The 15082-nt window shown below is 34.5% G+C and overlaps 1 protein-coding gene across 1 annotated transcript; it reads right to left on the reverse strand.

Moving 5' to 3' along the window:
- Positions 1–2983: 2983 nt before the first annotated feature.
- LOC108740837 (acylphosphatase-1-like) lies at positions 2984–3645 on the reverse strand. The gene has a single exon (XM_018475329.2). The coding sequence runs from the start codon at positions 3554–3556 to the stop codon at positions 3191–3193; it is 366 nt and encodes a 121-aa protein (XP_018330831.1). The 5' UTR covers positions 3557–3645; the 3' UTR covers positions 2984–3190.
- Between the last annotated feature and the right edge of the window lie 11437 nt (positions 3646–15082).

The raw sequence follows: 15082 nt of genomic DNA on the forward strand, positions 1-15082 counted from the left end.
TTTCAAGGAAAAAATATGAAGTCGCTAGGGTGGCAGGAATCAATATTTTTAGATTGATAAATACAGAGATACATATTTGAAATAACTTAATCTGTAAGTTTTAACAACAAACATTTTTAGAGTGGGTCGTAGCAGGTGTTTGTACAGTTGTCGTTGGGGTCCTAAGCTAAATTTAATTAGTTTTATAAGTCATTTAGAAAACGACAATTAATAAAACAATATGAGGGGATGGGGCGCTTAAGTACGCTCCTATGACGCCGTTGAGTTTATTTTATTATAGGGATGGTTAAATAGACGAAAATGTGCTCATAGGTTAAAAACCTTGAGGTTAAGCTGTTCGCTGATAATTTAAATGCGCACTAATGTACATAGTAAAACTGAATTTCTCGCAGTTCATTTGTATCAGACTGTTTGGTAATTGTCGACCATAATGCTTATGATTTCGGTTACTGTGTTCCTTGACGTCATAACGACAAGGATTTACTTGGTACTTTGACGGTAATTTTGTAAAAATCTGTGATTACATTCATGGAAAAAATACAAAAGCGGTAGGGTGACAGGAAGCAATATTTTTATATTGATAAATACAGAGATACATATTTGAAATAACTTAATCTGTAAGTTTTAACAACAAACATTTTTAGAGTGGGTCGTAGCAGGTGTTTGTACAGTTATCGTTGGGGTCCTAAGCTAAATTTAATTAGTTTTATAAGTCATTTAGAAAACGACAATTAATAAAACAATATGAGGGGAGGGGGCGCTTAAGTACGCTCCTATGACGCCGTTGAGTTTATTTTATTATAGGGATGGCTAAATAGACGAAAATGTGCTCATAGGTTAAAAACCTCGAGGTTACGCTGTTTGCTGACAATTTCAATGTACTCATGTGCATAGTAAAACTGAATTTCTCGCAGTTCATTTATTTTGTAATTGTCATAATCATAATGCTTATGATTTCGATTACTGTGTTCGTTGACGTCATAACGACAAGGATTCACTTGGTACTTTGACGGTAATTTTGTAAAAATCTGTGATTACTTTCATAGAAAAAATACAAAGGCGGTAGGGTGACTGGAATCAATATTTTTATATTGATAAATACAGAGATACATATTTGAAATAAGTTAATCTGTAATTTTTAACAACAAACATTTTTAGGATGGGTCGTAGCAGGTGTTTGTACAGTTGTCGTTGGGGTTCTAAGCTCAATTTAATTGGTTTTATTAGTCATTTACAAAACGTCAATTGATACAACATTATGAGGGGGAGGGGGCGCTTAAGTACTCTCCTAAGACGCCGTTGAGTTTATTTTATTGGTGGTGTGCGTGCTGATTATATAATAGGATGGCTAAATAGACGAAAATGTGCTCATAGGTTAAAAACCTTGAGGTTAAGCTGTTCGCTGATAATTTAAATGCGCACTAATGTACATAGTAAAACTGAATTTCTCGCAGTTCATTTGTATCAGACTGTTTGGTAATTGTCGACCATAATGCTTATGATTTCGGTTACTGTGTTCCTTGACGTCATAACGACAAGGATTCACTTGGTACTTTGACGGTAATTTTGTAGAATCTGTGATTACTTTCATAGAAAAAATACAAAGGCGGTAGGGTGACTGGAATCAATATTTTTATATTGATAAATACAGAGATACATATTTGAAATAACTTAATCTGTAATTTCTAGCAACAAACATTTTTAGAATGGGCCGTAGCAGGTGATTAGAGAAGGCTAAATCGACGAAAATGCGCTCATAGGTTGAAAATGCTTGACATGTTACCCTGTTCGCTAACAAGTTCAATGCGCACTCATGTGCGTAGTGAAATTGAAGCGTTTTGTTTTTGCGTCAGGAACCTCCGAGAGCAAGATATGGTAATCAGCAAGCGTCGAATGCTTTCCTTTTTCGCCATTGGTAAATAAAGAACCACCGACTAAAACAACGATGTAATGAAAAGTCTCTTCCGCTGAGTAAATTACAACAAAACAAACGAGCGCTGCTCCGAGTTACAACGGGTTACGTACAGCATTGGACTGTGTGGCGGTACGATGCGGCGCGGCACGGTGCGGTGTTCGCTAGGGCGGCGGCACTGCTCGGCATCGGCATTCGTACGAACGTTTCACGATAAATAATTCATGATGGAGCGTCTTGATTTCCCGGAAGACTATTATTTTTGCGCCCGATTCGAGCCGGTCACGTACGGTCTTCTTTCGGCGTTATTATATGATGTTCGTCGACAGTTTATTTTCTATCAAAGTTACCTTTATAACATTCTTTTAAGCTTCGGAAGATCGCTTACGACCACTTGATTTGACCGAATCGAGTAGTGGTACTAATGATCGCTTAAAAATAACATTGTCCAAATTTTTAGCTGCATTAACTACTGAAATTTTTAGCTTTCATTTAATTTTCAATTTTTGGTGTGGTGTTATTTTCTAGACATTTTCACTAATTTTTATGAACAAAAACTACTTATGCATACCTGGAGATAATGCTAAAGTACCTAAATTAATGAGGCAGCAAAAATTACTAAAGCTGATTTAATAGTATTAAGCTATAATTTTATTTCTTGAAAATTCAGGCAAGTTTTAAAAATTCACAGTGTTATGAGTTATATCCACTTTTAGAATTCAATAATTTATTTTAATTTTCTAACCTTTATATTCCGTTGGTAATTCATCATCATCATAAGGTCGTCAGTCCTAAGACTGATTGGACACGCACCTCCACTTCTTCGTATTCTGAGCTAATCTTCGCATTTTCCTAAAACTAGAACATCCCACATCCTTAACTATTAGCGAGCAGTAATCTAATCTAGGTCTATCTCTANTAGAAACGACTTCTTTTTATTAAAGGCCACTCATTATAATACTACAAAAATTATCTTAACCGATACATTTACACATGTATATTTTGCTCAAAATTATTTAATTAAAGAAGATGAAAATTACTATTATGTAGAACAATTAAAACAACTTTTTCTGTTTAGAGTGTCTTTTTATTAAGAAGTTTATAATAGGTACCGTCCAACACATACACATCCATCAAATAAATAATCAATCCCATTTTCATAATTGTTTTTTTCAAAATTATTCACATTTTGACACTGCTGCTTTATTTTTTCTTTGTAAAATTTTTTGTAAAAGGACGTATAAAAATGTGATGTTTTAATAATAGATAAATGGTTTTTTATTTTCTTATGGTGAAATCTGTGAAAGTCAATTTTGGAATTTCTCTCTTGTTCGAAAATTTTGTTTTCTCAATGATCGACTTGGGACTTCCTTTAAACTGCAGCCAGTAGAGCATTCGTTGAATTTTTTCTTCTTCGCCTTCCAACACTCCAATGACGGTACCTTTAGGAGTGTTCATGACCCAGCCTTTGACACCCAATTTTCTACATTCCAACATCGTGTGTTTCCGGAAGAAGACCCCTTGCACTTTGCCGAACACTTCAAAGTCGACCGCTAGTAACGTTTCATCATCTTCAAGTTTCGGATGCAGGCTGGATTTCAAATCTCCGGTTATCGATTTGTTCTGTGTTCGCTTCACTGCCATCTTATCAATTTTGTCCTGGTGTTCCAGTGCTTTGACGATGCCACTCACTTTATCACTGACACCGTTTGAATGTGACTGATCTGATTTTATTAACTTGACGTATTTTTGACGTAGCTAGGTGATAATCGATTTAACAAATTCGCTTCTGTAAGCTTTCGATAATTTTCAAGTAAACGTCAAAAACATGGAATACAGGGGGAAATTTTAAAATATGCAGAACAAGAGGTTAGAGGGCATATGTTTAAGCCAGTTAGTCCCATTTACGAGACGGGTAAAGTCCCGGAGGATTATAAACGGAACGCGGTAGTAACCATACCTAAACAGGGAGGCGCGGATAGGTGCAAGCCATTTAGAACAATTATAGCCTAACTTCCCATACGTCAAAAATCGTAACTAGAATTGTACAGAGGATGGAAAAAGGGGCGGAAGAACTATTAGGGGAAGATCTATTTGGGTTTAGAAGAAATAGAGGAACGCGGGAGGCCGTTCTAGCCTTTTTTACGGGTAACAAACGTTAGAAAAAAGAAAAAGGATTTGTAGATTTAGAAAAAGCTTTTGACAATGTTAAATGGGACAAAAAGTTAAATATATATATAAATGTAGGGATGAGTTACAGAGATAGAAGAGTGATAGTTAGTTTGTATAAAGAGCAACAGGCAGTTACAGAGCTGGAGCACCAACGTAGAGAAGTAAATATTAGGAAAGGAGTCAGGCAAGGATGCATACTGTTAGCGTTGCTTTTCAATCTATTCATCGAAAACACGATCAACATCATTAAAGACAGTACAACTGTAGGGATAGATATAGAGGGGCAAAAGATTAGTATGCTTAGATTTGCAGATGATATAGCAGTATTAGCATCTAGCAAGGAAGAGTTAGAGATAGCTTTAAATAAAATGGAAACGGTATTGACAAAGCAGTACTGTATGAAAATAAATAAAAGTAAAACAAAAATTCTGGTATGTAAGGGAAGAAAAGGTTGCTGTACAATTTATATAATAAAACCACAAACAATTGTGTAAAGTGTAGATTATTGACCCCTTTTAAACATTTCGGTGGACACTTACAAGGCGGGGCTTTCAATCTCAAAAGATTGCAAGAGAGGGGTGTTTATAGCCTGTGAAATTTAGAGATATCAATAAACAACAACGGCACATTCAAAATCGTAAAACTCATAAAATAAACCACTCCAAAATAAAATTGAGAACAACTGTATTATTGGGTATCGTAAAGGATTCTTCTAGATTTAAACTTGTGTTACCGTTACCTCTATAAACTAATTTGACTAATGCCGGTGCATCCAGCCATCCTTAAACTTGACCAAATGGAAAATATTTTCAAAGAGATATACAAAATTTGCAACCCGAAAGAACGTGAACTAACATTTACAATTCTTAACATATTGCCTTAATTTTTTTCCTGTTAATAACGAAGATAGTTTTTTGACAAAATGGTAATTAGTTTGATTCATTAGATAAGGAAGCCCCAGAGTAGTGTTGGCTGAAGCCCCCCCCCTATGCACGGTCCTCTCCTGCTGAATAACTGATTTTGCAATTTTTTGTTATATAAGAATACTTTATTGAAAAGGTCAGAGTAGGGTGATTAAAATAAATAATTACGTATGATGTTCACTTCCATTTTTTATAGGATAAGTTTATATGAGTTTTTTTGCAGTCCTACTTCAAGCATATGGAAGCATGTTATTGCTTTGTTCATGCATTAAAATAATCAAAAGTAATGATAATCTTTAATTTTTCACCGACAATGGTTAATAATCTTTTAATTAACAATTCTTTCCGATACAATTTCAATAACAATTCATCATCTCCACCTAAACTAATTTTATTGTTTTTACAGATTAATTTTCGATATGTTTGTGAACAAACTTTTCGGTAGATTTCTTATTGTTGCACCTCGTAATTTACGTTTATTTCGTTTTGCAATGTAGTGAGATTAAACTGAATATTGGACTCAAAATTTTCTGACACGTACGTACTTAGTTTTTGTATAATACAGGAACTATTGTTGCTTAATATATTACCTATATGCAGAGTAACTATTCAAGTGTTTATAATCGTTAACATCATCAGTTAACTTCATGAATTTTAAAAATGTTTACGCAATTGTTCATTGATGAAAATTAANCCTTAAGTAAAGTATGGCTATAGGTTATAGATTAATTAATAAATTAGACACATTTTTTGTGCTGGAACTTGGTTAGCTACGAGAATAAATAAACTTCTTCTAAAATCTAATTGTGGGGGGGAGGGTTGCGACTGAGTTTTATGGTTCCTAATACACTCCTTACACAATAAAAAAAATTGCTATCTACCCAAATTGTGAACTTTAAGTACCGTTTGACCGGCCTCAAGTACGTAGATTATGGTCAGTATCAAAATAAATTTCTTATTGCTTACATCCTTTATTTCTTCTTGGGCTGCGAATAATTTTTCTACCGACATTTCTTTTAAAATTTTTAGAAGTTCTTTCTCGGTTGCAACATTACATTCTAATATTTTCGCCAACTCCCAACATATTCGCCTACCTTGAGCCCAAGAATTTAGTGCGCAGCCACTTTGGGCAATTGCTCGGTGAAACAAGCCTAAAAATAGCTTTTTTGACCTTTGATTTCTTATGCTTATCAATTTGACAAGTTTACCTTTTGCCATAGGCGATAAAACTAAATAATGCACAGCTGCAGCACCAGCACTTTGTCCAAAAATGGGTTTTAATTATTATTTAAACATATTAAAACGTTTTAGGCTCATTTATTAATAGAGATTGAAACTAAATTTTTTTTGTTTCGAAGTTGAAATCAAGGCATATTCACTGTCAAAAGTCAATTAAAAATTTTCCATATTCGCTATTTCTTATTTTATTCAATATTTTTGGTCAAATTCCAAATTTTCTCTCAAACTATATACTTGTTTTTTAGTATTGGAATGAGTGGAGGTGCGTGTCCAACCTGTCCTAGGACTGGCGACCTTATGATGATAATGATAATAGGTATCTCTTTTAGGACAAAGATAAAAATGTTTAAGTGAACGTTTTATAAACATGCAATTTATGTTAGTGCAGTTAATCTAAGTCTACATTATTCCATACCGCTTCAATTGTTTCTCTTTTATTTTTCGATTGATGAGTTCATTTAATCTCATAATGGAAAGCCTGTGATGTCGTTTTGCCGCGTGCATATCTACGTGTATGCAGTTTCGAAGGATAGAAAGTAGAAATCGATTAGACTTTGTTATGTAAACGAGCATGTATATAGGTGTATGCATGATTGTATACATAGTGTATGTCTCTTCCCCTTTGTATAAACCAGGCGATAATTGGCATCTTGTTCGCTATAAATTGAACATGAACAGTCCTGTCCGACCGAGTGTGACATGGGCCGTTGTAATTAACCAATTTATATTTAAATTAAAGTACGGATAAATAGTCCAGGCCGCAATGTCCTCCAATATTGGAATTGTGCGTAATGTAAAAGGCCAATTAATCGAGTGTCATAGCCGCACGATGTCACGACAGGTTATATATAGATCATCGTTAATTAAACATTCGTGGTAACGTTTCGGAAAATTTAAAGCACCGTCCTGATCTATTCAATAATATTACAAAATGAATCGACGATGCGGCACCGGTTATAAATTACCGACGTTGTCCATAGTTTTGATCATTTTTAACCATTCGGCTACTGTCGATATTTCCTTTTTAATGGCGAGTAGCAGTTAGAGATGTGCAAAATGTTTTTTTTAAAGATATTTAAATACAAAATGCAAATACATTTTTGATTTGTTATTTCAAATGTAAAATACAAAATAGATTTCGCATTTGTATTTAACATGCTTAAAGCAAAATATTTTTTTTGTAGTACTTACACCTTTTTAGTTTTCTAAATTTATTTAAGTATAAAATATTATTTAAGAAAACCTTGCAGGCATTATCTCATTTTTTAAACATTAGAGTTTTTTCAAACTAACAGTGGTATTTGCACTATATCNTATTAAGTATATAAAAGGTTACCTTAAAATAGGATTGTCCAATTTCATAGAAAATGGAATGTGTTAATGCACAACCTATTTCTATTATGCAAAGATGTGCAAAATGGTTTTTTAAAAGTATTTAAATACAAAATGCAAATACTTTTTTCAAATAAATACTTTTTCGTAGTGCCTATTTAATTTTCTACATTTACATAACTATGAAATATTTTTTAAGAACACCTTGCACAGGCATTTGTTAATTTTTTAAATATTCGAATTTTTCTAGGTTAGTAGTGATGTTTGCACTATATCACCAATTGCGAAGATCAAGTATGATTCATATTTTTCTGTTTGAAGTGATTGAGATATAGTTTTTCTATTTTTATGTTATAGGTTCTCCCTGTCTACCAAATTACAGGCAATCATAGTCATATCCCCTTAAACCAAAACCGTTCTTTTTTTAATTAAATGGACAGGATTAGTCCATCATCACTCCCACTTAATACTCCCTTGCATTCATCCAAATCTTTACATACCCTTTTCTATTTCTTCATCCAATACTTATATTTTCTAGTTTCATTTCATCTTACTATTATGTCTACATCCTTTATTCCATACAAATAATCTACACTCTCCTTACCAATGCTCCAATAGCAGAGCTTTCATACATTTTTTTTTCGACATCAATATTTCTTAGATCTTCTCTCCTTATCATCTGTTTACATCTTATTCTCAACATTTCCTCGATACCTACCTCCATTCTGCGTCATTCATTCAGTTGTTCCTGATTCACCTTTAAGTCATCTAAAGCTTTTGTCATCTCTTTGTCATGCCTGTTTTTTGCTCCAATTTTTAAAATAATTTTCCTCCATAATTCGTTTCTTATGTACCCATCCCGTAGTTTTTCTAGTTTTATCTCGTATACTTAGACTTACTTACATTTAGCTCCAAACTCATCTTTCTTAAATATCTTTCCAACACTTTTATCATATCTCTCAATGCACCATGATTCGTGGATATTAAAGCAATGTCGTCAGCGTAAGACAAGGTCCAGATTTTCTTTCTACCTACAACTGCCCCCTCCCTCTCTTACATTACTAATATCCCTCTCTCTCTTTCTCTCTAAGTCACTTAAATATATATTAAACAATTGTGTACATGTGTACTCAATTTGAATCCTTGTCTTACTCCTTTTTCCATCATCTAAAATTTCTGTCTCCCTACCACTTAATCTTACAACCCTTGATGTTTCTCTATATTTTTCCAATATTCTACCTATCAATCCTTCTTCAATCTTACCTATTGTTGAAATATTTTTCAATTCCCCTCTGTGTATTGTACCAAATGCCCTTTTTATCTAAATATTTGTAGTTGGTTTTTACATGAAGATTTTGTGTTATCCTAACCTGAAGGTAAAGGAATGGCTATTTTCGAATTAGCCTTTTAGCTAAAATCTCAGAAGCCAAAGATGTTGCAAGGAATTGGAATTTTACAAAAGGTGCAAAATCTCATTGTTTAAACCTAAATGTGAATTTAACCCATACCTCATAAATGTTATTTATTGTTGTCTATTGTTATTGTAATGAAAGTGGTATTCGAAGCCATTGATTTATAATTGATGCCACAATGGTTAAAAGTTAATTTTTCGAATTTTGAGCCCATCACAGTGAATCCATAATGTTGAATACTCGCTTGGAATTGCACTTAATAATTACGGAGAATATCAAGAACATAATTTGCAGCCCATATTGATTTTAAACAAAGACTATCAATTTAGTTTCAGTGAAACTGTGTTGCTTTATTATTTCCTTTTTTGTATCCCATATTTCTTACTTTGCAGCTTCTGTAACTACTTCTATTTTTCGTCCTTTACACTGAATATTTTATGTCACTTTTATAAACTTTGCTTCTCTTTTGAACAAATTATGACCTAAAAATTTGTTGGGACCTATACGTTTGCATAAGAATTGGAGTCAGTAGATCGATTACCCAGGGTATGTACAATTTAGGTCACCTTATTCTCCAAACAAAGGAAATTGCAAATTTGGTCATACATTCTGTACTATCTAAACTTCAATAGCTCCTAGTTTAGTTTTGTAAGCGTAAGTCATTCAACGATAGCAGCGATCGTATTTGTCTTTACGAAAAGGAGCTATTGAAATTCCATTTGACCCAGCTACATTATTTTCAATTTTCGTAGATAATTAAATTTCTACGAAGTGTGTAGTAAATCGTTGAAAATTAATAAACAACATGTAATTCTAAAACAACAGTAATGAAATATAAGCTGCCATTTGTAAAATATAAAAACTGTTCGGCACTAATATCTTTAAGACATTAAAAAAATGTCGAAACTGCCAGACGCGGATCGCGATTTCGATCTTTTTGGATCTCATCAGCGCGTCGCAGGCGGACACAGACCAACTTTTACCTGCTGCCTTAACAGCGCGTTTGGCAGTTTCGACAGAATACAGACCACTTCGAATTATTTTATTCGATTACGGTAACGTGCCTATCACGTTGAGGTGAGCTACACCGGGATTCGTTTGAGCAAGTAGATATCCATATATTTAAATGGACCTTGCTGAAGCATACGTAATCCTAAAATGTAGCACTGTACTACAGATGGCGTTTACAGCGCCATTTGTCGTATTTTCTAAAACGCGCAGTTAAGGCAGCAGGTTGGTCTGTGTTCTGTCGGAGCTGCCTGCGACGCGCTGATGAGATCCAAAAAGATCGAAATCGCGACAGAATACAGACCACTTCGAATAATTCTTATTTGTATGTAACTGTTTTTATCGTAAAATGAATCGGAAAGGAGATATTGTCAAAAAACTGCTTTTAGGCGCCATTTGTCCAATATGGCGGCGCGAGCGGCAAAAACACGAGGTGACAAAGTTGAAATTCGAAAAGAGCACATCAAAATCTATAAAATTACGAATTTCCAAAACTCCCGGAAAACATCCCAGCTAGCAACGTGTAGCTAAGTAGGTTATTTTAGGTTAGGTGGCTTATTTCATCACGAACTATGAATGATGCATGTTTTGAGATACAATCTGCTAAAGGTGAAATAAAAGCTGCTCGTACCAACATGAAAGTGAACCTACCTATAATTCTTATCTCTTCCGGTCTTTGGATTCATTTTCGCTCGTCACCGAAACGAGACGCTTGCTGTCTTTCTTGTGCGGGTACTCGCGTGTGAATATACATAGGGGGGCTGTATTCAAATGGTTCGTATAATAAAATATTGCGTGGATGTATTTTCATGCTACCCTTAATCACTCAATTAACTCGCTTTGAAGTCCAAATTTCCTTCTAAGCTTAGTGATATCTAATAATCTATTTGCTTATCATGCTTCTGCAAATAGGTTATGTTTTAGATGTGTATTAAGTAACGGGATTGATCTTCAACTAATTTAGGTTTCACATGACGGTTATTGCAATTTTTAAATTGCTACTGTTAAGGATGTTTGGGAGGTACAATCGTATGCAAGAGTACATAAAATTAGAAATTCGTGATTAATTAGGTTTTGCAGCATATCATGAGGTAAATAAATACTATCTATACTAAAAAAAAGTATACGGTTTGAGAGAAAATTTGGAATTTGACCAAAAACTTTGAATAAAATAAGAAATAACGAATAATATGGAAAATTTTTAACTGACTTTTGGCAGTGAATATGCCTTGATTTCAACTTCGAAACAAAAAAATATTTAGTTTCAATCTCTATTAATAATGAGCGTAAAACTTTTTAATATGTTTAAATAATAATTAAAACTTTAAAATTGTATTTATTTCAGACAATTATAAATATTATCATTATATTATCAAGTAAACACGAGATTTTCAGCTAATTTTTCATTTTTTCATTTTGTATACAACTATTTTTATCGTAATATGAGTTGGAAAGTAGATATTGTCAAAAAACTGCTTCTTGGCGCCATTTTTCCAATATGGCGGCGAGAGCGGCAAAAATACAAGGTGGCAAAGTCGAAATTCGAAATGAGCACCTCAAAATCTATAAAATTACCAATTTTCAAAACTCCCGGAAAACTTTCCAGGTAACCACTATTTTTCGAACCAAATGACTGTACTAATAATTTTTTAACGGTTTGGTGAATCGATTTGTAATTTTTACAGGAGTTTTAGAACTGAATGAGGAACGTTCTTCCAAATTTTTATTTGTCTCATAGTATTTTGACATACCTCCCAAACATCCTTAAATGGGCATTAGGGAAATTGTATCTGATACGCGGGATAGGGCTCATGTATGTTGGAGATTTACCAAGTTTTTAAAATCACTCTGACTCTAGAGATAAAAATACAATTGTCAATGTTTTTTATCAACGGAAAGCAACGAATGTGTCTGAGATATATTCAAATGTACTGCCGGCATGTATGCACATATCAATGAAGCGAAGGTTACCATACATTCAGACACATACATACATACATGAGTCGTCTTTTCGTCTCTTTTTTCCCCAAGTGAGTGGATGCTTTTAAAGGATTCGCTGGGATACACTTTGCTGACATCGATTCCGGCGTGTACGCGGATCTGCCTTATCCTTTGTACGTGCACTTTTTGGCGTATGTGGAATTTAAAGGAGTGCTGCTGACAGCCACAAACAAACGGAGCCGCCACGCTACGTCCATTTTTTTTTTTTTATTTAAAGCTTCCTTTATTTAGAGACCTTACTATAAAAAGAATCAATTTACAAGCGCTATACATTAATTGAAAAAGCGAATATAAGGATAGGAGACGAAAGATTAGAAAAAGTGGCGGATTTTAGGTATCTAGCCTAGACAAAAATTTTTAGTCTCTTAGAGTCATTCAGAGTCTTTCAGCGTCTCCGAGAGCGTCTCTCGCAGTCTTTCACAGTCTCTCAGTTATTGCCTAGATGTTTTTATGGATTTCTCACAGTCTGACGCTGGAAGCTGGCGGAAATTTTAAAATGGCGTGGATGCGCGGTGGCAGTTTTAGGTATAAAGATTGCAGCCCTCATTTTTCAGTATTCCAATCAGGGACGTAGATTAAATATTTAAAAGCAGGGATCAATGAGTAAGTAATAGACATACAAACAGAAGAACTAATTGTTGATGTTGGTGACAGTGATAGAGATTCCGATGATGACAGTGAATGTGAAAACTAACTATAAAACAAAAGCAGTAGGTTTATTTTTTCTTTTTGATAAGTCATGTTTTTACATTACTTTGTAGTACGCTACTGTCCCATCTGTATTAATACTACATTTACGCCTACTGGAAGCTTATTTGTGTATCGGTTCCAAGTGACTTACCCAGCTTCCTCCAGCTTCCTTCGTCAGACCTGTAGTTCAGAGATTCGAGTCTCTCGTTTAGAGATTCGAATCTCTCGTTCAGAGACTGGATACGAATTGAGAACCTCTCTATGAGTGACTTCAATCTCTCGTTCAGAAACGCTAAACAGTTTTTTGACAGTCTGTCGACAGTCACTCTCAGTGACACCAGAGAGACGGAGACTCGAGTCTCGCCTTCAGAAATTCTGAGAGACTGAACATTTTTATCTCGGGTAGGAAATCAGATAAGTCAGGTCGAAAGAAATATTAGGAATATAAAGCAGAGGATAGCGTATGGTCGACTCACCTTCAATAAAAAGAAGTAACTTTTACGCTCACAAACGATTAGTTTAGAAATTCAAAATAGATTGTTAAAGGTGTATATTTGGAGCGCGGCTCTATACCGGTGCGAAACATGTCCGGTGGGCGCGGAGATAAACAAAAGGTTAAAAGTGTTCTAACCTTGTGGTGTTACCTGCGAATGATGAGGATACCGTGGATAGAAAACGTTAGAAATGATTAGGTATTAGAAGAAGATAAGAAAACAGAGGCCTCTATGAAAATCAATGAAGGTCTAGTCAGATATATTAGAGGCAGAAATAGGAGTTAAGAGGAGTAGAGGTAGACCTAGATTAAATTACTGTTCGCAAATAGTTATGAATGTGGGATGTTCCAGTTTTAGGGAAATTCAAAGATTAGCTCTGGAAAGGAAGGAATGAAGGTGCCTGTCCAACCAGTCTTAGGACTGACGACCTTATGATGATGATCATTTAATTAAAAACAATCTCCTTTCAGGTGTTCTAACGCCAATAGGTGCGTGGAATGTCGGAGGTTAGGTTATATTAGTTATTCTAATCAAATAGAGTCAAATACACTGCAGTACTGTACCGTCAAAATTGCTTGTGCAAGGGATGAAAGGCGAATTCAAAGTTTTAAACCAAATATGAATTGAAGTGGACCGAAAACGATATGGCAACTACAATCCGCTTATTTCGGGCTTTATGACAAAATGCGAAGTTCAACACACAGACAAAGTCTTATGCAGAAGCTAGTTTGTATTTATTGTCCGTTTCTAGTTGCAATATCTGTTAATTTAATTCATTTCATTATCATCATAGGGTCGTTAGCCTAAAGAATTGGACCGGACAGGTATCTCGACTCCTTCCTAACCTGAGTCAATCTTTGCATTTCTCTAAAACATTTGTCACTATTAAACAGAGAGAGATGTTTTAGGCAAATTTTGCTACGTCTTTACGTCTATTTCTGTTTCTGATATGTCTCTAACTAACCCTTCATGTCTAAGAAGGTATCCTACCATCTTCTTTTTTCTTTTTCCTACTGATTTCCTTTAGCTCCCATTGTTCTTCTACTCATTCTAATATCTCCTTATTTGTAACCTTGGAAACCTAATGGTTTTATTATTGAATTATAAAATTCCATTGGCACGAAACGTAATATTGGGCTTCAGAGAATACTTTTAAAGTATAGTCTAGTAAAATACTAGGTAACACATGTTGCCTTTGCGTTTAAACGTTAATCTCCTTGAACAGCGACGGTAAGCTTCTTAAATCCTCTTTAAGGTATTTGATCGGTCGAACTAAACCGGAAGGACATTCCGGAAAGGAAATAATAAAGATCTTGGTATGACTTCACTGTTCAATGTCTACTATTCTGAATGGCCTAAATTTATCGGTACATTTCCTTTTTGTCTTGTAGTTATTTATTTGGTAATTTTGATGCTATTTAAACTGAGAATTCAGAAAAATGGGGAGAGTTGAAGATTTCGCACTTTAGCATTTTTTATCGACCTCTTGATGGTAATTTTTCAGAAAAGAAGGACTAATAACTAGATTTAAATTTACAAGCGAAATTTTATTATTTAAAAATGAATGTGTATGTTAGATAGACGACGAGAAGCCAAACAAATCGGAACAAAGTTGTAAAATAATTCGAAATAGTCTGTATTCTGTAGAAAAAGCCGGACGCGGATCGCGATTTCGATCTTTTTGGATCTCATCAGCGCGTCGCAAGCAGCTCCAACAGAACACAGACCAACTTTTACCTGCTGTCTTAACAGTGTGTTTTAGAAAATACTACAAATGGCGCAGTAAACGCCATCTGTAGCACGATGCTACATTTTAGGATTACGTATGCTCCAACAAGGTCCACTTGTGTAGATATCTACTTGCTGAAAACGAATCCCGGCGTAGCCAACCTCAACGTG

The sequence above is a fragment of the Agrilus planipennis genome, unplaced genomic scaffold (assembly GCF_000699045.2).
Source record: "Agrilus planipennis isolate EAB-ADULT unplaced genomic scaffold, Apla_2.0 scaffold3, whole genome shotgun sequence".
Lineage (NCBI taxonomy): Eukaryota > Metazoa > Arthropoda > Insecta > Coleoptera > Buprestidae > Agrilus > Agrilus planipennis.

Bases quoted from the DNA above. Each gene is read 5' to 3' on its own strand.
- LOC108740837 (XM_018475329.2), bottom strand. From the start codon at position 3,556: ATGGCAGTGAAGCGAACACAGAACAAATCGATAACCGGAGATTTGAAA.